Source organism: Phaseolus vulgaris, chromosome 11, assembly GCF_051622355.1.
Source record: "Phaseolus vulgaris cultivar YP4 chromosome 11, ASM5162235v1, whole genome shotgun sequence".
In the NCBI taxonomy this organism is placed as follows: domain Eukaryota; kingdom Viridiplantae; phylum Streptophyta; class Magnoliopsida; order Fabales; family Fabaceae; genus Phaseolus; species Phaseolus vulgaris.
In genome coordinates, this window is record NC_143508.1 from 45,834,845 (window position 1) to 45,859,412 (window position 24,568).

The 24,568-nt window shown below is 29.3% G+C and overlaps 1 protein-coding gene across 1 annotated transcript; it reads left to right on the forward strand.

The window, feature by feature from the left end:
- Positions 1–23,785: 23,785 nt before the first annotated feature.
- LOC150023292 (uncharacterized) lies at positions 23,786–24,097 on the forward strand. The gene has a single exon (XM_090297790.1). It carries the CDS (start codon positions 23,786–23,788, stop codon positions 24,095–24,097), a length of 312 nt encoding a protein of 103 aa, XP_090153916.1.
- Positions 24,098–24,568: the final 471 nt, after the last annotated feature.

Consider the following 24,568-nt stretch of genomic DNA (forward strand, 5'->3'; position numbering starts at 1 on the left):
TTAATTAGTTCGTCAATCATCTGTTAGGCTGTGATGGTCTCGATCGGCTTGGACAAGGCGTTGGACTTCGACATGGTCGTACGGACCTACCGGTACAAGAAGGATAGTTTTTTTTTTTTGTAATTTTAAAATATAAAAAAATAAAATAGTAATATAAAATATTTAAACAAAATGGAGAAATCTAATTCTATATTATATATATAATAGTTTTTATATGCTTATTATTAAAGTAAGAATGCTATTGCGTAGGTGTTATAATCCTAAAGTTAATACTACAAGCTATATCAATCACTCTACAAAAGAAAAATATTAGCGATTTTTTTAACAGTTTTAATAAATTGTTAGAAATATTTTCATTGATATTTTTTTTCACTGTCACAATTTTTTATATTATTTAAAAAAAATTAAATTTAGTTATATTTTTTTTCAAATTTAGTCTTTTGCTTAAGGAAAAATAGTTGTTGATTTGAAACTATTCTGTTCAAGGAAAAAATATTTGTCTTCAACTCTTACATTAGCTCGATGAACCGCTCCTGATGAATCGAGTCACTAGCATTCATTCATATTCGTATTCTATTTGCTCTGTTCTGTATTCTGTTCGCTCATTTTTTATAACGGTTCAAAAATTCTAGAAACCATTTCATTTGATTGCTAATTAGGGTTTTCATTTATATGATAGATCCATCGTTAACGTCAACTAAAATCCATAGTCACATGTTGCTTGCTTTTGTTTATGTAGTTTACTGGTCCAGTAATCTTATATCAATGCATTTATCTTCAATTTTGCAGCAACCTTCCTTCAATACATATCACCGCAGATTAGTGTAATCATAGGAAAAGACGATACCTTCAACCTAATCTTTGTTAACCTAAAACTCACATATATAAGTGAGAAATTTTGGAAATAAAGGCTGAGAGAATTTTTACCCTAATACTCGTCACTAGCTATTGTAGTTCATCCCTCTTCTATCATTGGTGCTTTCACTATCTTGCTCCATGCCTCCCAAACCTCAATCCAAAGACCTTGAAGACCTTCTTCAAGCCATTCAAGACCGCCTCATTGTCATTCAGTATCATATGCAGGCCAATGAAGCTCGTCAGACCACTCTGGAGGCACGCAATGACCTCCTCTAGTCCTCCTTTGCTATGTTACAAGACCAGATTTCTACTTTACCTCCTCCTTAGTCTTCATCATTTACTAGTTCACATGAGCAACCCCACAATTTAACACCCCCTCTCCCATCACTTCGACCATCCAAACTCCAACTCACATTTTTTGAAGGACCAGAACCACTGGATTGGTTATTCCAAGCTTAACAATATTTCGACTTTTACCATATTTCTCCAAAAAACAAATTATCTATGGTTCCTTTTTACATGAAAGAAGAAGCACTTAGCTGGTTTAAGTGGATGCATCACAATTATCTCATTACCGATTGACCTTCCTTTACACGTTCCCTAAAATTATGCTTTGGCTCCTCCTAAAAAACAAACCACCAAGTTGATTATTCAAGCTTCACCAACACACCACAATTACTGACTACCAAATCAGATTTGAGAAACTATGCAATTGTGTAAACAACTTAACACCGAAAACCATTCTCAATTGTTTCATCTCTGGTCTTATCCCTGAGATCCACAAAGAACTTACCATCCTCAACCCCTATTCTATCTCCCAAGTTATTGACCTAGCTATACTCATTGGAGATAAAATCAAAGACTCCAAACCTAGACCAGCTTGTCCACCTTCCTACACCAATGTTTTTAACCCCACCCATACACCCATTAACCGTTCCCAGCCCACCACGTCACTAACCCCTAACCTCCCCATAAAACGCCTCAGTCCCACACAAATGCAAGAGCGTCGCACTCTCGACCTATGCTATAATTGTGGCGAGAAATTTATCCCAGGTCACAAATGCTCCACCTCATGGTTTCTACTACTCTTAGACGACATATAACATTGGAGGTTCACGAAGACCCTATTGATACCACTCACGTCCTTACAGAAAACTTTTCACCTAAAATCTTAAAATTCCAAGGCCTCATCCACAATTTTCCAGTTACAGTTCTTATAGATTCCGGCAGCTCCCACAACATCCTCCAACTTCACATTGTCATACACCTCCTCATTCAACCCAACCCACCTTTTAGAGTCATGGTTGGTAACGACGACTTCATAACATGTCAAGGCATTTCTTCTTTAGTAAAAATATCTCTCCAAACCTCACTCTTCACTATTCCCTTCTATCTCTTACCTATAGAAGGATCTGAAGTCGTTAAGGGAATTGAGTGGTTGCGTACATTGGACCCATTCAAGTTGATTTATGTGAAGAAGACTTCTTCTAAGTGTTAGAATATATGGCCTTAAACAAGAGAGGGGGTGAATTGTTTAAAAGGGCTTTTTGAAAACTTTTTCAGGTTTAATGAAATTCTTTGTATAAATCCAGAACAGGAATCAAGTTAGCCAAGAACTCAAACAAATATACAACAATACACAGAAAAACAATCAGTTGTTTCTTCGAAACAATCAGTTATTTATATCAGTTAAGCTTAAAACAAAATTTAAATGAGTCCAGGGTAAGAGAGAATCACACAAACAACTTATATTGGTTCACTCTTAAGCCAAGAGCTACATCCAGTCCCCAAAATACCACTAGGTAATCCCACTAAGCAATCAAACTAGATTACAAAACACAAACCACCAAAGTAGTGACCTTGAACCCTTCAAGAAACACACTACCTTTAGCAAACCACACCAAGAGTATTGATCTTGAACACCTCAAGAACACACAATACTCCTTGGCAACACAACACCAAAAATACAGTAGGTTTATAAAGGATTACACCTTATCACAGTACAGTCTGAATTGAATACAATTGCAATCCTATTCCACTCTCTCTTGAAAATCCAAAGCTTGATGTGAATCTTGAAATCTTAGAATCAAATCTGTCAAACTGAATTTCTCAAAGTTGTTTCTTACTTGTTTGAAAACATAAACAAACCATTTATATTTTCCAAAGATTGGTCAAAGCATTTAATGAAGGAGCGTATTCAGTTAGAAAATATTTAAAACAGATTCACCATTCAAAACTGAATTCTGTTAGGATTTTCAAAGAAACAATCGGTTGAAATCACGAAACAACCGATTGTTTTTGGCTTGACAGTTAAGTCAATCAAACCAAACACCTTTCAACCTTTTCAAAAACTCTTAAGAGTAAAACAACTGGTTGATTCGACAACACAACAGGTTGTTTTTCACTTAGTTGGAAAAACACTTAATTTCAAAAAGGTTTTAATTCACATTAGCTTTAGATTCAACAAAGGAGTGGATCACACTTTATTCTACCCAGATCCCACCCAAACACAACAACAACACCAGCCTTTCATCAAACACCTTGGATTTGGATTCTTCAAAGCACTTGATCAACACTAAGAACCTTAGGTTAGGGTTGATGAATGCTAGCAAGGGTTAGAGTGAGATTTGAGATAATGCTTGAACTTAATTTCTGCAGAGTTTCTTTACACATTCAAGTTTGAATTTTACATGAGATAATGCACTTATTTATAGGCTATGAGAGAGAGAGAGTAGTGTGCAAGATAAGCTACCAAAACCCTAACTTGCATGGCAAATTATGATTAGAGTTTGCGTCTTGCCATCCAGGCCTCCACAAACCCTAACTTATTATGTAAGTTAGGATTTTAGAAGATATCCATCATGCCTTTAGATTTATAGATTTAGGATTTTTCATTCTATGTTATTTTGTGATCCAAAACACAAGGTTAAAGGAAAACCCTAATATACTATTTACATATTTTTATATGAGACTTCAGAAGTAAATATTTGTTGTGCCTTTGAGTCTCTACTCTAAACCTTTTTTTGTGGTGGCTGCCTTTATGTGGATAGTCCTCCATTAATAAGAATAATACAATATTCACAATTCTATCTTACTTTTACCATTATATTAAGTTCCACTATAATATTTAGGTGATAATTAGAATGAAAATAATTTTAGAAATTCACACTTGAAATTCCATATTGCATAGAAAAATAAATTTAAGTAGCAAAATGGTTTTGAGGTGTTTGGGTGTGGGTAGGTCGTGCTTGTGTGTGTGGCAGGAGAAAGATAAAGAATAAAAGGTAGGAAGAAACAAAGTGTGAAAAATAAAACAAGGCCCTTTTAGGGCCCACTACTCATATAGGCTTATTTTGATATTTGGACTATTATTCTTTTGATAAAGTCACAGTCACTCCCTTGCATCATACTCTTTTCTCGAAAACTCTTAACTTTTAAATGAGATATAGATATTAATTCTTGTTTAATTATTTATTTAGCTTTAGTGTGGTATTTACTTTCAATGATGAATGTGTGGAATCGTATTTATTATATCTCATTATCAAGATAACAATTAATTGCTAACGCTCCTAATGGTATTCACAAAAATCATTGTTCTTCATTTCTTGATTATCATCTAAGTGAAAAATATAATGTAGTTTCAACAGATAATTGTTATCAATAATTTATTTTTTATCTTTTATTTTAATTAATAAGTTACTTGCGCTTAGGAATTATGTAAAAGAAATATTGAAGTTAGAAAAAAGAAAAAAAAATTCCACATATTGGAGGTTCAAAACTTTTGTCTAATAAAATAACACAAGATGGTAAATATTTTTTATCGTTGAGTTTAATAAAAAATTCATGTAGTGTTTATGGGACTTATGATCATAAGTATTAGAAAGTAAATCTTGGATGTGTCGTGGATCGACAGGAATTGTATATTGAGACTCGTAAGTTCAGTTAAGGTGTTTTTGAATTTAGTAAAGAATGTATGATGCTATGAAGGATAAAAACAAAAAAACTTTTTGCAGTAAAATATGTTTATTGTTAATAAATTTATTTTTTTCTCTTAAATTGTCTATGAGAAAGTTAAAGATTATGTTCTGACAACAACATTGAATTCATGTTGAATAAATTTAGTTTATAAATTTATTTTAATTTTGTCTTAAATAAAATAAAATATGTTTTGTTGTTTTGGTTTCTACTATAGTATTGTTTGAACTTTTAGAGTCAACAGAGTACAACAAGTCATCCTCATTTTTTCTATGTTTCTTTAGTAGGAATAACAAAGCGGGGTGGGCCATAGCCCACTGGTAAAAAACACGGGATGGGTTTATCTTTTCAGCCTGTTAACCCGCATTAGCCTGCTCCGTATAACTTACAGTCTGTGCGGGCTAGCAGCGGGGCGGGGCGGGCTGACCCACAAGCCTGCAAACAAACAAAAAATGACTTTGACAATAGTGGAGAAAATGTTCTGTTTTTCTTCCTTTTTCATTTTGGGGTAGAAAATTACAAGGGTCATTGGAGTTATAATTTCCTTGAGACTCCTTTTTGGTCTAGTTTTCGGGATGAAAATACAGGATGTTGGATATGATTTTTTTCATGTAATTTGGAATAAATAATAGTGGATATGTTAGGTAGTGGGTAAGTCAAGAATGTTGAAAGGTTGATACTTGAATTATGTAACATTCAATTAATATTTGTTGTTGTATTAATCCTACTGCCTTTGTTTTTTGTAACAATTTTTTCAAGAGAAAAAGTGAAAAATAAAAATCATTCAATTTGTAAAAAAAAATAAAAAAAATTGAATGTGGATTGGCCTGCAAACCCGCAGGCCAGCCCTTATGCGAGGCGAGACAAAAAATCTAGCTCGCATTCACTTTGTGGGGCGGGTCAACCCGGCCCGCATTTTACGGGCAAATGCGGGACGGGTTGACCGCACTTGGCTCGCTTTGCCATCCCTAATCTTTAGTATGTGAATTTAATCTGTCAGACATAGTCATGGTATAAAATGCTAATATTTATATTAGAAAAACACTTAAGAGAGAGATATAACTAAGAGAGAAAAGTATGAAATAAGATGATTCATATTATACTTAGAAATAGAGAAATAATGAATTATAAAAGGGTGAAGAATAATATAACTTACTTTTACCATTTGCAATGTTAGTATCTTAATATTCATATATTATTGTGGTCTCTAATACAAGAAGTTTAAATCTTGAATTTGTGTGAAAAGTTGAATCAGTTTTGTTAAAAATGATGTTTGAATGTTTGCGTGTAGAAAAAGATATGAATCTAATAGGTACTAAATGAGTGTTTAGAAATAAATAGATGAATTAAGTGTTATTACTAAATAATAAAGTTAGGTTAATAGGTAAAGTTTATAATAACGAAGAAGGAATTGATTTTGATGATACATATAAATCTCTTGTTAAATTAGAAGTTGGGAGATTATTTATTGTTTATGCTATGAGTGATTTTAAACTTTTTTTTGAATGAATGTTAAAAAGACACTTTTGAATAGATTTATCAAAAAAAAATATATGTTTTACAATCACTAAAATTGAAGATCATAACCATTCAAATCATGTGTGTAAACTGAAGAAAATATTCAATGATTTGCAACAAATTTCAATATAGTGATATAGAGGCTTAACAACTTTCTTTTATCTCAAAATTATGAGAGAAATTAAAACTCTTTTTTATTAAAAAAAAGTTAAAAATAATATTATTCTTGTACAAGTTTATATAAATTTAAACGATGGGTGAGTTGAATTTCTTTCTAACCATCAAATTTATTTAAAAAACTTATTGAGTACAAAATATATAACCACAAAATTTATTAGTTCAAAATTTTATAATTTTTAAATATACTTAAAAATACAAAAAATAAAAAATTATTTTTGTCATCCTCTTAACAATCCCTTGAAATTTTAAAAAATATTCATATATTTTAAAATTAAATCTATATTTTTATTTAAATAGTCAAAATATATAATAAAGTGGTAAAATATTAACAATTTCAATTAATATAATAAGTATATTCATTAATTTCAACACAATAGTGTTATTAAGTAATTAACCTGGTAAGTTAATAATTTTTAATATCAATTCTATTTGCTTGATATTAATTTATTAATTCCTTTGATTATTCAAATTTTTCTTCATTTTTGTTTCATTTAATTTTTATATAAATCATTATTAGTAATAAAAAAATTTAATTAAACACAAATTTATAAACAACACTTAGTTAGCTCTTAAGTCTTTTTAGTTTTAAATGCATTTTTTTTCAGGTAATTCTAATAATATAATTACTTTAAAATAAATAAATTTTATTTCCTTTTTTCTTTTTAAATTTGAAAAATCAAGCTAGAATTAAGTTTATCTAATTCTATTGCTAGTTTTGGACAAAAAGGTTAGAATTTAGCTTACTAAAGACTTAATTCTGAGCAACTCCAATAAAACATTCTACTTTAATAACTTTTTGCAGAATTTTATTTTTTAAACAGTGTTATGTTATGGAAAAAAAAAATCTATTCCAAAAAGACTATCTTTTATGTCTGAGGAGTTGCTGCATCAACTTTTAATTGTGGCCGTGGAATGATACGGAAAGAAAGCAAGCCGCAACCACCGAATCATTTCACACTTGCAGTTAGAGATTTTGGTAGCACATATCGAATAATTAACCTTTTGAAATCTGGTTATAAATATATGTTTTGAAGTGTGAGTCATGCATCTTTTTTTCATTGGAAATACTGGTAACAGTGTATTTCAACGGTTTCAGAATGCACGTGATGGCAGTAATATCGCATGGGCGTGATGTAATGATAGACACAGATACATTGAATATTCTTTTCTTCATTCACATGCATAGGAGCTGCTGCAATGCTATTGCAATGACCCCAAACAATTGATGGCAGCTTTAAATGGTGAGAATGAAATTAGGGTCCACCAGAGAAGTGGCCTATTTCTAATGGATTCCTTGTACTCGACTTGTCAAATAGTACTTTATCATACTTCCCTCTTCTTTCTTCTCTCCCTTTTTCTCTCTTTTTATTTTTCATATGCTTGTTGGAATCTAACATTCTTTCACACTTTCTTAGTAATGATTAAAAAACTTAAAAACGATTCTTGAGATATTATTACTAAAGATGTGATTGTAAGTTATATTATTTATTAGATGGAGTTATAATAGTTTATATTAGTTAACAATAACAAACTTTGGATGTTTGTTATCTGTTAATATGTTTTTGTTTTCATACTTTCTATAAAATATTGTATTTATATTTCTTGTGATATGAAAATATATTCTATTTCAGCTCTCTCTCATACATTTTCTTTATTTTTTGATATCACTCTCTCTCCTCTATTATTTCTTACATGGTATCCAAAGTCATTCATGGATTCTTCTACCTCAACTCTCAATACTACAACCTCTTCGATCTCTACTGCAAACACTGCATAACATGTTTCCTCCTCATATCCTTGTCACACCCATTCATAGTTTCAATCTTGCATCATTCTTGGAACCTCCTATTTCTTTTCTTCCTCATCCACGGTCGCATCCTCTCTTTCTCCCGCATGTAATCAACAAGATGAAGCCATAGTCATTTGGCTTCTTTCCTCCATGACTCCATCGTTGCTGACCAAAATGGTTGGTCTCAAAAATTTCTATCAAATATGACACAATCTCATGGTATACTACTCCTCTCAAACACGTGATCGAGTTAAAAAAACTCAAAATCCAACTTCGCACACCAAAGTGTGATCGAACGGTGTTTGCATATCTTCTAGATTTTAAAAAGACTATGGATACTCTCGCTGTTGTTGGTTGTCCTATCTCTTCTGAAGATCATATTGAAGCAATCTTGGATGACTTGTATAAAGTAACATCAAGTAACACTTATGAAAAGATGTATGTCTAAAGCAAACTAACATTACATATGAAAAAATGAAAAAATGTCTAGAGGAAAAAAATAATAGAAAAAAAAATTGTGTTTCAATTGTTAGGCGTCCATAGACTATGTGGACCCACAAGGCGGAAAGAAATATGGTTTAGTCATCATAAATGACTATTCTACATATATATATATATATATAAGTATTCTTCTAGCCCATAAAAATGAGTCTTTCAAGGTGTTTGAAGTATTTTGTGAGTACAAATTGGGAGAAGTGAACATGGCACTAACTTTGAAAATATAGTTTAAGATATTTTGTCAATCTTACAATATAGACCATAATTTCTCTTCATTGAGAACACCTAAACAAAATGAGATTGTGAAAAAAAAAACAAATCTCTTAAGGAGATGGCTAAAACCATGCTTTGTGAGAACTCCTTGTCAAATCACTTCTGGGTAGAGGAAATAAACATTTCTTGTTATGTACGTAACACAGTGCTCATCAAACCCTTGATGGAAATACTCCCTATAAACTATGGAGGGATAGAAAAATCAATATTGGTTATTTTCATTTGTTTGAATGTAATTATTATATCCTTAACACCAAGGACCAAATTGGTAAATTTGACTACGACAAAAGAATATTTTTGGGATACTCTAACATATTAAAGCCTTATAGACTTTATAAGTTTCGCACCTTGGTTATAGAGGAACCATAAATGTAAAGTTTGATGATTTTGTTCAGTTGATAGAAAACTATCAAATTTTGAAGATGACTTTGCGTATCTTAGAATTAGAGCTCTAAGATGCAAATTGAGTAAACAAAGCTAAGTTAATAGAAGAAACGAGATCATTAGATGAAGTCAAGGGATCAGACCTATTGGAAACTTCATACGAAAATCCATATGTTCCATATCACACACACCAAATCTAGTAAAGGGATTGAAGGTTCATTTAATTCCACCCCTAAGCGTAGATCCTTGGTGAGAAGAAGGAAGGCATAAGAACCATATCATATTTAAGAGACTAACCATATTTTTTGTTTGTGTCTCAAGTGGAACCAAAAAATATAGAAGATTGTTGAAGACTAGATTTTAGCCATGGAAGAAGAACTCAACTACTTTACCAAAAATGACATATGAACATTGATTCCTTCTCCCTCATATCAAAATGTGATGAGGACATGTTGGATCTTCCTCAAAAAACTATACGAAGAAAGTAAAGTGATAAGAAATAAAGTTAGATTGGTAGCATAAGGCTACAATTAGTAAAAAGGTAAATTTTTTACTGAAATCTTTACTCTAGCTGCATGTCTTGAGTTTGTAAGGATTTTATTAGCCTTTGATGCTTATAAATATATTAAGCTTTTTCAAATGGATGTTAAGAGTGTGTTTCTAAATGGATTCATTGAAGAAGAAGTCTTTGAAAAAAAAGTCCTTGGTTTTAAAGACCCATCAAGATTGAATCATGTTTTTAATCATAAAAAAGGCTATGTATGGCCTTAAATAAGATCATAGATCTTGGTATGCCAAACTGAGTAATTTTCTTCTAGAAAATGATTCCGTAAGAAGAAAGGTTGATGTAACCTTATTCCATAAAGAACACAACAAATATTTCATCATTATACAAATTTATGTCAATGAAATAATTTTCAATGCCACTAATGAAAGCATGTAAAAGGTTTTTTTTTAGTTGATGTAGGGTGAGTTTGAGATGACCATGATGGGACAACTAAAGTTCTTATTAGGTTCCAGATCAAACAATAGGAGAATAGCATCGTCTTCCATTGAAAAAAGTATATTAAGGAGGTGTTAAAAGGTTCACCATGGAAAATGCAAAATCAATGAAAACTCTAAACCCTAAACCCTAAAACTCATATGCATACATATACTCCCTTAGACAAAGATAAAAATGGTAAGAAAGTAAATTAGAGGATCTATCGAGGTATGATTGACTCTTTCCTTTACTTAACTGCCAATAAACCTGATATTTTTTGTTTATGTGCAAGGTTTTACTTAGATAAAAAAGAATCTCATTTGAAAGCTACTAAAAGGATCTTTCAATACCTTGTAGGGTCAACTAATATGTGCTTGTGCTATAAGAAAAACGAGTTTCATATTAGAAGGCTTCTGTGCCATAGACTATGTTGGAGACAAAGTGAAAAGAAAGAGCACCAATGAAGGATGTCAATTCCTTAAACCATGTTTCATCTCTTGGTCAAAAAAAGACCAAATTATAAGAAAAACGAGTTTCATATTAGAAGGCTTCTGCGCCGTAGACTATGTTGGAGACAAAGTGAAAAGAAAGAGCACCAATGAAGGATGTCAATTCCTTAAACCATGTTTCATCTCTTGGTCAAAAAAATACCAAATTTTGTAGTTTTTTCTATGATAGAGGTAAAGTACATATTAGTTGGCAGCTGCACATGGCAATTGTTGCTCACATATTATATGGGTAAAGTATAAAGCAGACGATTATTGTAGTTTGAAAAGAATATACAAGTTTATTGTGACAATACTAGTATAATTAACCTATAAAAGAACCCTATTCAACATTCAATTCAATGGTTAAGTATATTGGGGTAAAGTATCATTCCATTGGTGATTACATTTCAAAAAATATTTTTAAATTCAAGTTCATCAAGATAATCAAGATAGATCTCCAATGAGTTGGTATTTTTATGAAGGCTTTGTTAGTAAATGTTCAATTTTATTAAAATAAATTTAAATATGATAGATTTATTGATGTCATAACCAAAGTAATACTACTATTTTTATTGAGTTTGTGTAACTTAAACTATCATTTGATAGTTGTAAGACATAATTTTTTGTCTCAAATTAGAAAGCATGAGAGCCAAGGGTAAATTATCAAAGATTTTAATTATTAAGAAAATATACAATTATTTTGTATCAATGAGAGGAAGGGTAAATAATAGATTCTCCAACGCACTGTTTGAAACATTTCTTTTTATTGATCGAAGCTATTGAAAAAAAAAAGAGAATCAGGAAATAAGATATGATACTATTTTTTTTTTCAATATACTTTTACAAATAAATAAGAGTGTTTTAATAAAAAATATTTAATAAAATTAATAGGTAATTCATCTGAACACGCCTCTAACAATGAAGTGTTTGAAAAATTTATTAAACTATGTGTGTAAAGGAAAAAGAAATTCGTTGGTGATGCTTTATCATAGTAGTTCGTGAGACATGTTGTAATAGTCACAAGCTTTGGGCACTTTTTCAGTTCCTTTTAGTCAAAATCAACTAAAAATGCAACAACACAACTTCGAAACATATTTCTCAAGCTTAGCATCTAATTATTAAAACACGTGATAAAAAAAACTTTTTATTAGCCATCTAAACAAATTAAAATATATATATAATTAAGTCAAAGCACATTGCCAACTCATATATTCAACTAATAGTAAAGTAAAAGAAAAAAACTTTTAAATATTAAACATAAATTCAACACTAATAACCACAAAATTTGATATTTTTCACAACCAAAATTTGTGAGCAATGTATTTGGATGCGAGAGCACCAATTTTTGTTTTTTTTTTTGTTTTTGTATAAATGGTACAATTTCGTGGAAAAATTGGGCAAAACTTTAGAAGTGACAGCTATATCGCAATGCATTTTTTTAAAATTAAAAATTTTAAAAAGAAAAATTTGTTTAAATTTTTATTATATTATTTAAAATTAAAAATATACAATTGTATTGTAATTTAAATAGTTAATACCTATAAATTAAATTTTAATTATTAATTATTAATTATAACATAATAATTTAATAAGTAATAATATTTTTCATTTATCTAATTAAAAATATTAATTAATAAAAATAACAAAGAAATGTGATTTTAATATATATATATATATATATATATATATATATAAAGTAAAAAAGTTACAATGACTAAAAGAACAAAAGTATGTTACATATTAATTTTCAGGGATGAAAAATATTTAAATATTAAATTAGTTTATCCCTGAGAATTCTTCCTCATCACTGTCAAAATTGAACTAACCAACCATAAACTTTATGAAACTTAAATTTTAGAGGCGAATGTTGAACTACAAAATTTTGTTCTTGCAAACTGAGTATAGTTTTGAGGTATGGCACATCACTCATAACTAAAATATCACATCACCTATGACTAGCACCCAAACCATCACACTCCCAAAATCATATTGCACTTCATAAAAACACAAGAGTATATGATTTTTTTTTTAGCAAATTGATTAGATAGGAATATGATAACAAATTGTTTTATCTCATTTAAATCCTTATTTTTTTACACAATTTTTTATTTTCTCTCTCAATTATCTTATTTAACTTATTTTGATTTAACTCATTTGATAATTTGATGTCTATCAAGTTCACTTATATTTTCATTTCAAGATATTTTATTTTTCATCACAATCTCAATTACTCATATTTTTTTTTTAGTTTTATCAAAAGCGATGTATTACATTTAAAGAAACTTAAACTTCAATTTTATCGAATAAATTCGTTTTATGAAACACATTTGATCAATTATATTTATTTTTAATAATTTTATTTGTTATTTATATTTTGTTGTATGAAAGTATTTGACTATAAATTTTGATTGTTCAACCGGGTAATTTTTATTTGGTATTGTGTCTTCAGATTTATGCAATCATAATTTTTTTTTCTTAAAATTTAACATTGAAGAAAAAAGGTATATCCGTTTTTTTTAACATTAATTAAATATTTGATAGTATATTTTTTTATTTTTTTAAACAAATTATTAATTTAATATTTAGGACAATCCAAGAGTAGGTACATGGACGGGTATGAGTATACTAGCTACCAATAATAATGTGTATATATGTTATCCAACGAGAACGATTATACTTACTACCTAACAGGAATGAAAACGAAAAATAAATTTTATAACCAATAAAAATGAAAATAATTTTTGTATAAGAGAGAAAATAAATATAATCAAATATACATTCACTTGTCTTATTGTCATCTTTACTATAAAAGTTATGAGTGAGACTTCACACCAAATAGAGTGGATGAAACTTGAAGAAAAAAAAGAAAAAAAAGAAAAAAAAGAAAAAAAAGAAAGATATAAAAATTGAGATGAATTATTTTAATATTTTAAACTTTATTTTATATTAACGTTTAACTAAATACTTAAATAAGTTTTTGATTTTGTAAATATGTCAACTCTTTTTGCTTGTAGTTTGTAATATATATTAGTACTTTTTACTTTAATTCTATAATAGTGTTATTCTCTAATTATGTAATACTTTTTAATGATGTAACACCTATGTTAATACAAATGCTAAAACTAGTTTAATTTTTTGACAATGATATATACACACATTTTTAAAGATATCTAATATATGTTTTTTTTTTCTACTTCTCTTTTTTTATCACATATGTTTTTATAAATCTATATTATTTTTTCTCTATAGGTAAATTATCATTTTGAGTGCTCATAAATATTTTCTTAATCCATTTTACCCTCCCACCACCCACTCATAAAAATGGAAAAGTGATGAATAGACTAACCAATTGATAGGGGTCTAAAGTATCTTAGCTTATCCTAATTTTAGTGAGTTGACAAACTAGAGAATTTGTATGTAAAAAGAAGAAAAGGTTAAAAAAAGGAAAATGAGGGAAAAGTGTAAATGTCTTAAATCCAAGTTCATAAATTTGACTAAAGAACTAAAATATATTAATAATTTTGCTTAAATTTAATTGAATCTAATTTTTTTCTATTAGAATTAAAATTGAATTTATCAAATAAACTAAAACCAATAATAAACATTTATTTTTATTTTTTAAAATAAATATAGTAGGAACCATAAAGGTGTAGATAATTAATAAAATTTTATTTTAAAAATGAAAGGCTAATTACCAAGCACATGATCAGAGAAACCCAATTGTTGAAGTAGTACATCATAATGCCATCTTTTCATGATGTGAAACTTAATGAGAACATCGTTATATTATTGAGATTTGTTTTTCAATTTTCTTTTTCAAAAAACAATAATAAAAACTAAAAAAAATATTAAAAAATATTACAAAAATGAATTTTAAGTCTTATTCAATAACATAAAGTCAATTCATAAGATTAAGATTTACATTCATTTATATACAATAAAATGTTCTCATGTCTAGTCGATGTGAGATCTCCAACAAAAATAAAAATAAAAATAAAAATTAAGCAAAATATAATTAAAATCAAAATAATTTAATTATTAAGTCAAAATTTATGGAATCTCAGATGTAATATTTAAATTTTAGAAATTATTCATAAATATATTATTTATCAATAAAAATGAAACTTTAATTTTAAGTCTAGTAGTTTCATTACTTTTTTAATTAATTTGTCTCCAACGTGTGATAGTATAAATAATTTAAATAAAATATTATAAATGATATGATGCAAAACAGAAGAAGTAATAAGTTACAGTAAAATGTTTAAAAATACCAGGTGCTTATGTATTATTATTGTTCTTATTGTTATTAAAATATCATAAATTAAATTAAGAATTTCGATTATTAAAATCAAAATGACCGACATAAGTATTTTAAAAGATGAAGAATGAAGTGAGTGATGTACGTGGGTCATTCATGTTCATCACAATTAGGCAAATGGAAAATCAAAGTTTGATAACTCATGTGCTGACTCATTTATTTGACTCGGACAAAACATGTTTCCAACTCATCCATGTCACAAAATGTCTCCAAGATCACCACTGTGTAAAAAACAAAAAAGAAAAAAGAAAAAAGAAATAAATAAAAAAATAAAATATATATATATATATATATATATATATATTTTAAACTTTAGTTTCTATTTGAGTTGAGTTTATCTTGTTTTCTTTACAGTTATTTTGAACTGAAATTAGAATATTAGTATCAGTACAGAATGAGAACGTTTTGTAAATGGCCGACTATTCTAAAAGAGTGTCTTTTACATAACCACCAATTTAATATACATAATTAAATATTATATATTAAATTAATATAAAGATTTAACATTAATATTTGTATTAATTGGGTGCAACATTTTAGGTTTAACTATTTTCTATAAATAAATTGACCATATTCAAATTAAGGTATGAATTTAAAAATATTTATTATCTACAATTATCAAATATTAATTTAAGTATTAAATAATATTTTGTAAGTATTTTTCATGTGTTAATATAAAAATTTAAAGAACTCTTAAGGGAAGATGTTCACCGATTCAAACATATGAGGGGCATGCGATACTTAGAAGTTAGGGTTTTCAAGGGACACCACTCAAGTTCGAATTTGGAAATCATTATGACTTTTTGGAAGAAGAACGTGTTCGAGAGGAGACAGTGTTTTGTGTACATTAATCTTTTATGAGAGGGAAGAAAAAAAGTTTTCCCACAAATTATATTTTGTTTAAGTTTTCTATTAAACCTAAAAGTCCACAGTATTACAATTTTTAGAACTGTGACTTAAGTGTTAACCGGTTAAAAACCGTGACTTAAAGTGTCAACGGGTTAAAAATTATGATTTTTTTGAATTTTTTAATCCACATCTATAAAAGTGTGACTTTTGCTATCTTTAAGCAACAATTTTATACATGTGGTATATTTTGGCGTTGTCTAAACTAAAAAATGTTATAGTGACAAGATCTCATGGATGAAATCTTTTTGTCCATACATACCAAATTAGTAGTTGATTTGAATAGAAAATAATTTGTATCAAATATAAATGTTAGATATCTCACATTAATTAAAGATAACGATATTTTATAGTATAAATATATGTAAATCTCCCTTCATAAGTTGTTTAAAAAATTGAATTAAAAGTTAAAATTCACTTAAAAAATATTTAAAACCTATTATAACTAAAATTTACTAGACTTATAAGATTAATCACTATCAACTATGTATAACATATAGTCTCATATATAAAAAATCCTAACATAAAAAGATGTGTTAGAATTTTTATATTAATTAAAAGTAAAAATATTTTATAATATATAAGAGTAAATGATACTTTTTATTAGAAAGAAAAGTTGTATGCATATATTACATCCTTTCTTTTCTAATGGAGTCTTTCATGTTTATCATATCTGGTATTTATATTGTTGTCCATTCAATGATGGCATTTGTTTCACATCACTTGATACTTGACAAGGTGACAGTGACCTTTGTTTAGGCCTCTTTATATATTCACTATCACTGCTTTAGTTTCTTCACACACAATTTGATCCTTATGGCATGCTTCAGAACAGTATACCTTGTCCTTCTCTTCACATCAATTCTCATTTGCCATCAAGCTCGTCCTCTGCCACCTTCCACATTCTCAACCACAAATCAAACTCATAATATTGCACTTGCACCAAGGACTTCTTCCAAAACCACAACACTGCTGAAGCAGATTTTGCTAAGGAAGAAACTGCTACAAGAACATTATTATGAGCCTAATCGACTCAGTCCGGGTGGTCCAGACCCTTCTCATCACTGATCAATGACTCCATTGATGGATCACTGATTCATGCAAAGGCAGCAAAAGGAAAACTTTTTTTTTACTGTTTTTGCCACTTCCTGCATGACCCTATTCCCAGATATCACTAACTCCTCTCTGGGTTAGGATTTCTTTCCAACTTCAAATTTTTTAAGATATGTTGGTGAGAATTCATTATCCTACTTAGAATGTTTCATGTGTTAAAAGGGGAATCTTTATATTTATAAATTTCAATTTCTAAAGGGTGAAAGATTGTTTAACTTTCATACAGTAGTGTAATTGTTGATTTTTTTTTATTTCCTTCTTATATAAAAAATGGACTTAAATTTCTAAAATTTATTTATCTCATTGTTGTAGGTCCTACCTCGACTAGAGACGAAAATATTTTATTATATATTAGTGGGTGCAAATCTCATTCAATGAGTCGGTTTTATGGAGTTGAGTTAGACTTAAAATTCACTTCGTAAGATGGTATCAAAAGTCTATTTTAGTGAGTGTTTGTTAGGTCTATCGTGCCATCCACTATCAGACTGTTATCAAATCACCCATAATATGTTGAACGGGTGCAAACCTTGTCCAATAAATCGATTTTATGGGATTGACTTAGATTTAAAGTCTTTTTTTTTTTGTAGGATAGATAAGTTAGATCGGAGAGACAGGGAAAATGGGATAAATTATTAAGGTATTTACATATTTATTATATTGCAGATTTTGAGTGATCCTAGATTATTCTCCAAGTCTGTAGCTACATTTTGCATGATGTTAGATCCTATAGTTTATGTTTGTTGTTGTTAAGAATGCGAAGTTGTGAAATAAATCTAATTTGCATTTTGAGAATTTATTTCTTAAGGACTGTTCTATTTTTTTCCTCCAAGTAATATATTGTGTCAAAAAACTTACACAAAATAGATACCAGTTCAGAATTTATCTATAGAAAGCTGAATTTCTAAACGTCACTTTTGCAAAATTTGGTTATATTATCAGATGGAATTCGATTTCATGAGAAGTAAATTCTGACTAGTTTTTTTTTTTTGCTTTTTATAAAAGTTAAGGGAAAGAAATTAAAAATTTATTTTAAAAAATATTTACTTAGGAAAAGATTGTAGAAAAAAAATTATTTAAAAAATAAGAATTTAGAAAACTAATTATTTAAAAATAAGTGATTTAGAAAAGAAATATTTAGACAAGTAATTATTTAGTTTTTGTTTTGGATTAAAATATGTAATATTAATATTGAGTTATTTTTCATTAAAAACAGAAAATGAAATAATAATAAAGTTATTTTTTATATTGTGTAATTATATTTGTAACCGAAATTTTGATAATTTTGTGTTTAATTGAAATTAATAATACACATATGATTTAAATGAAATAAATAAACTAAAAAAATAAAGAAGTAAAAAGATGAATTTGGATTTGAATTAAAATCTTGTTAAAACATGACAAATACACATGAAATAAGGATTGAATTGTGTATTAATTTTTATTTTTTTTAAAGTTTTGTCAAATAGATATACTAAGTTTATATTAAACAAATGCATTTTCAAGCACCGTCAAGTAAATTCTTAGAAGCCTGAGTCCGATGAAGTATGTTGAGACGAACTTTCAAAACTTGTTTTTGTAAAACTCTTTTCTTTAGGTTACAAACAAGTTAATAATATTGAGTTATCAAGTTTCATTAAGTTTCATTAAGGCATATTAACATTGCAGGCAAGGTGATTTTCATTGTCATTCATGAAATCAAGCATTTTAAGTTTTCTCTAAGATTTTGAATTAAAGAGCACAACCTAGTTCGATTTCGATTCTCTCAAGGGACACATATGCACTGTATCCAATTTTTAATATTATCCCTACAAATTAATTTGAGGTTTAGGGTTTGGAAAACATAAAACAAGAATTGAAAAGTGAAACAAAAATAAAAAATAAAAAACCAAACAATTTGAATATCATGGTTCTCTAAATATTCACATCCAAGTTTAAACAATTAACAAATCCAATTAATCAATTAAACTGATTATACGAATCAAATGAAAAATATCATCCATTCTAATTTTTATTTAATCATCAAATTAAGATTAAATCGATTTTTTAATTTGAATTTTAAAATAAGAAACACAATTTGCAATCCCAACTTTTATGATGTAACAAAAATAAAAATTAAGTAACAACAACTGTCAATTCATTAGTAAAACTCTCAAAACTATTTAAGGTTCACACACTTACTTGGTTTAAATGGTCTCATTCCTTTTTGTTTTGTCATTCTCTATCTTAATCAATCATCCTATTAAAGTTTTATGTATCACAATTTCAACTACATTTGAATAGAGATTCAATTATATTTTATTTTCTAACCTGTGTCTAATTCATCTCACTATTTAATATTTAAACACAATTTTTTTCCCTAATTCAAAATTAATATTCTAGTTTTTTTTATTTGAGAAAAATAAAACTAGAAAACAAACAATTTAAATCTGAAATTTATTCAAGACATAAAACTAACAAAACAACAAATTTATTCAAACTACCAAATAAGCAAATAAATAGAAAGCAAAATAACCGAAAAAACAAAAAAACTAAACAGAAAAATGAAACCAAATTTAAATAACTGAAAAGAAAAGAGAATTAGAAAGATAAAACCAAGTTTTTTTGTTAAAATCTTCCTCTTATAGTCTTGTTTCATTTGCTGGGTCTACCCTCCTTTAATAATAGGACTTGTCCTCAGGCCAAAATATATAACCTACAAAATGATGAGGAGTCATCCAGTTTTTTCTTTTTGGAAAATAAAATCAACAAAGGTAACAAAACAATATAAAACTAAAATGTGGATTGGGTTGCCTCCCAACAAGGTTTAACGTCATCTAGCTTGATGCATGTTTATTTCAAGATGGACAACTCCCTTTGTTGCATCCTGTTGTATGCATTCTTCATCGTTACAAGAACGTCTTCAACCACACCATAAGGATCTTTGATGGATTTGTCTGCCAACTGCATCTTGGTGGGTTGAACCTCCAAATCGCCTAAATACAATGCGACCTTGTCCACATATAAAGCACCTATAGAAGCGGGAAGATTCAAACTTCCTGAGTTCTTGGATTTTTGAAGCAAGTCTTTTTGAGTCATGACACTGCATCTAGCCTCCAACTCTCTATTCCTCTCTTCAATGTAGCTCCTATTCTTCAGAAATCTTTCAAATGTTGAATCTTGCTTCAGATTTCCTACAAAATAATTTCTAGAGAGCAAATTGTAAAAAAAAATCTCTCCTCTTTTTTTGAAGGGACATGAGAATATAATAATTTTTTTTTCCAGAAGAACACCTCTCTCCTTATTTTTAATTTTTTCTTCCTCACTTCTTTTCTTTTTTCTCTCTTTCTCCTCAGTCTTTTTCAGCCACTACATTATTGCAATGCTCTTTTGGGTTGGTTGTGGTGTTGGCTGAGAATTGGCCAATCTGTCCTCTGCAAATTGTGTAATTTGTTTGGCCATCCCATTTGGATCTTTATACCCCTAATGGTGGCCATGCTATTTTCCTGCGTGATCACAATCTTTTCCAAACGGTCTTCAACTTTACTCATTCTTTCAAGAACGGATGGATCCTCAGTTTAAGGTGAATTGTTTTGATAAAACCAGTGATCATTAGGATGATCATCTCCACAAAAATCACATCTAATTGATTGACTTTGGCTTTGAGATGAATGAACAACATGTAATTGTTGGAGCAAGTTAGCCATTTATGCGGTTAGTTGCTCAATTTGCTATGTCAAAATTTTATTTTGATACAAGAGTGAAAACAACCCATTATTATGAATACCTTGTCTATCATGTTAAGTTTGATAATCAGTTGATGCCAATAATCCTTTTTGCTTGTTCTACATCAAGAGCCATCATTGTGTCGCCAGCTGCAGCATCTAAGAGCATCTTTGTGTCAGATATGAGACAATTGAGAAATATGTCGATTGAACAATATCTTCAAATCCATGATTTGAGCATTTTCTCAATATCATCTTGAATCTTTCCCATGTCTCACAGACTTCATATGCTCCTTGTCTGAACATATAGGTTTCAGAATTTGCTTTGATGTAATGAGAGATTGGAAAAAATCTTTGCAAAATTTTTTCCTCTATCTCTTCCTAGCTAGTGAGGCTATGATTTGGAAGTGATTTGAGCCACGTTAGCTTTACTTGCCAATGAAAAAGGAAACAAGCGTATACAAACATTTTCAACATCACCTGTTTTAAAGCCCATTGCTCCTACCAATTCATAAAATGTATCCAAATGTGAATATGAATCCTCATGTTCCATTGCTGTAAATTGATAGGCATTGATGAGAGTGAGAAAAATGAGAATTATTTCTAAGACCTTGGCGGTTGCAGATATTGCAATACTAGAAAAAGGCCTTGGCCCTTGGTACATGACATAATATCCAAGTGTCCTCCTAGGGAGTGGTGCATGTTCTTCTGCCATGTTGCTATATTCCTAAAAGATATTAGTAGGAAAAAATAGAGTATTTTTTTTTAAATTAAAAATAAAATAAAATAAATTCAAAATAAATTTGAAGATAAAATAAAAACAACTTAAAAAAATCTGCAAAATAAAGAAAATAAAACAATAAAAAAATAGTAAACAAATATAAACAAAAAAAATTAAAACAAATAAACAGAATGAATTCAAATCAAAATAAAAACAGAATCTGCAAATAAAATCTAAAAATAAAAAAAAATCTTCAATAAATATAAACACAATAAACCAATATAAACAAAAATTAAGAACTATTAACAAAAACTAAAAACAATTAGAATATTTACAATATTTAAAAATTCATACTAAAATTTCAAACAGTTTCCCGACAACGACGCCAAAAACTTGATGACTTTTTACGACAAGTACACCGCGTTGTCAGAAGTAATAATTTGTCCCTAAGGACGGATATCGATCCCACAAGGAACAATTGAATATTCAAGTAAAATATTCGCTAAATATAAAAAACAGAATAATAAAATTTTGTTTGAGGATTGTTATGACTGCAAGAATTAATAAGAAAACAATTCAAAGAATTGTTGCTCCAATTGGAAAAATAGGGATTAGGTTTCCTCTTTCTCACGATGTCGTAGGATCAACATTGATGGTTGTGATATCACTAGGGAATTTCATTTCCATGTATGTAGTGGATACTATTTTTCTAAGTTGGTTGAGAATTTGTCGTCCACAAGAATGTATTGAATCGTAAGTACCCAATGCACCTCACTAATGCTTAATGTTTTTAACATATTGACATAGTCTCCGGCATGTACTCTCTCCCCAGTGAACCCGAGTAATGGATCTATGTATAATTTGATGAAAGAGGTGGGAATGTCAAGTTTCAAGAATGTGGACCAATAAAACACATAAGTTAAGGATCCTTAGTCGATGAGGACTTTTTTGACTAACCAATTAGTTATTATGGTTGTAACAACGACCAAATCATCTTGTGCAAGATTGTTGATACAATATAAAAAATTGATTGATAGAAGAGATCATGGTGGGAGGAGGCTTATCGAATTTATACTTCAAAATATGCATTTTCCTTATTGAACTAGGAATTTCACTACTAACAAATCCACCAACAATGGTGTTTATGGTTCTATAACTTCATCAAGATTTTGCTGAAACTGGTTTATAACTAGTTGTTTCTATTTGGCAAACTAAAGAACTTGTTCCTTCAGTGATTTCCTTGCTTTCTTCTTTAGAAATCACCACGATGTTCTCAACATCAATCTCTTTGATTCTTTTGACTTGCCTCCTATGTCTAAAGAAGACTAGTGCACCAGTATGGATAAACTTTTCTATTATGTCAGTACCTTAAAACACTTCTCAGTTGTGTGACTTATGTTTTTGTTAGATATTGTGTTTTTTATAATTGCACATGACTTTTTATTTTTCCTATTTCAATTGTTGAATAAATATTTCTAAGTAACTACTCATAAAATTTAGGCAAAAACATTTAAGAGTCAGTTACTGCAAGTATTATAAATGTAATTGTTACCAAAGATAATGGATATCTTGCTCTGTTTTGTTTCACGCAATATATTTTCCTCTTCAGTATTTTATTTCCTTTATTTTGTTGTCTACCTTTTATTCCTCAACACCGACAATGGGTATTTGAGCTATCTTCTTAAGGGATCTGTGTGGTTAGTAGAGTGCACCAATAGAAGGAGAGTCCAATTTTTTTGTAATGGCACCACCAGTCTTTGATAGAGACAATTATCAGATGTAGGCAATACGTAGGGAAACCTACCTAGAAGCATTAGATCTATGGGAAAGACTATGAAATTCAGTCCCTTCCAGTAAACCCTACTGTGGCACAAATAAAATCATAGAAGGAAAAGAAGACGAAGAAATCAAAGGCAAAAGCATGTCTATTTGCAGCTGTATGTCCTATGGTATTCACACGAATAATGTCCTTGAAGTTAGTAAAAACAATATGGGGTTACCTCAAGGCAGAATATGCAGGTGATGTGAGGATTCGTGGAATGCAAGTGCTGAAAATAATCAGGGATTTTGAATTTTAGAGAATGAAGGAGTTAGAATCAGTAAAAGAGTACTCTGACAGACTTCTAAGCAATTCCAACAAAGTGAGGTTGCTTGGATCTGAGTTAAATGATTCAAGAATTGTGGAAAAAATGCTTGTAACAGTTTCAGAAAGGTTTGAAGTCACTATAACAACCTTGGAGAACACAAAAAATCTATCAAAGATTTCTCTTGCAGAACTCTTAAATGCTTTACAAGAAAAAGAACAAAGAAGAGCCATGAGACAAGATGGAGTAGTAGAAAGAGCCTTACCAGCCAAACATCAAGGTTACAAGTACAAAAAGAAGAAAAACTAGAAGAAGCAGCCATCAAATGAAGAGAATTCGTTTAGCAATCACCAAAAGGGCAAATGAGGAGGCTTAAAGAAAACCTATCCACCTTGCCAACACCGTGGAAAGAAAGGCCATCCACCATTCAAATGTTGGAGAAGACCTGGCGCCAAATGTTCCAAATGCAACCAACTTGGACATGAAGCAGTGATATGCAAAAACAAAAATCAGATGAAAGAGGTAGATGCTCAAGTTATTGATCAAGAAGAGAAAGATCAATTAGTTGTACCCACTTGATTCTCAAGCAGAGAATGAAGTGAAAGTGGCTGGTTGATAGTGGCTGCACCAACCACATGACACATGACAAGGAACTCTTCAAGGAATTGAGAACTACTGAGATTAAAAAGGTGAGGATTTGAAATGGTGAACACCTGGTAGTAAAAGGAAAAGGCACAATAGCTATCACAAGCTATAAAGATACAAAAATCATTACAAATG

Excerpts from the sequence above, each read along its gene's own strand:
- LOC150023292 (XM_090297790.1), top strand. The coding sequence starts at position 23,786 with ATGAAGGAGTTAGAATCAGTAAAAGAGTACTCTGACAGACTTCTAAGC.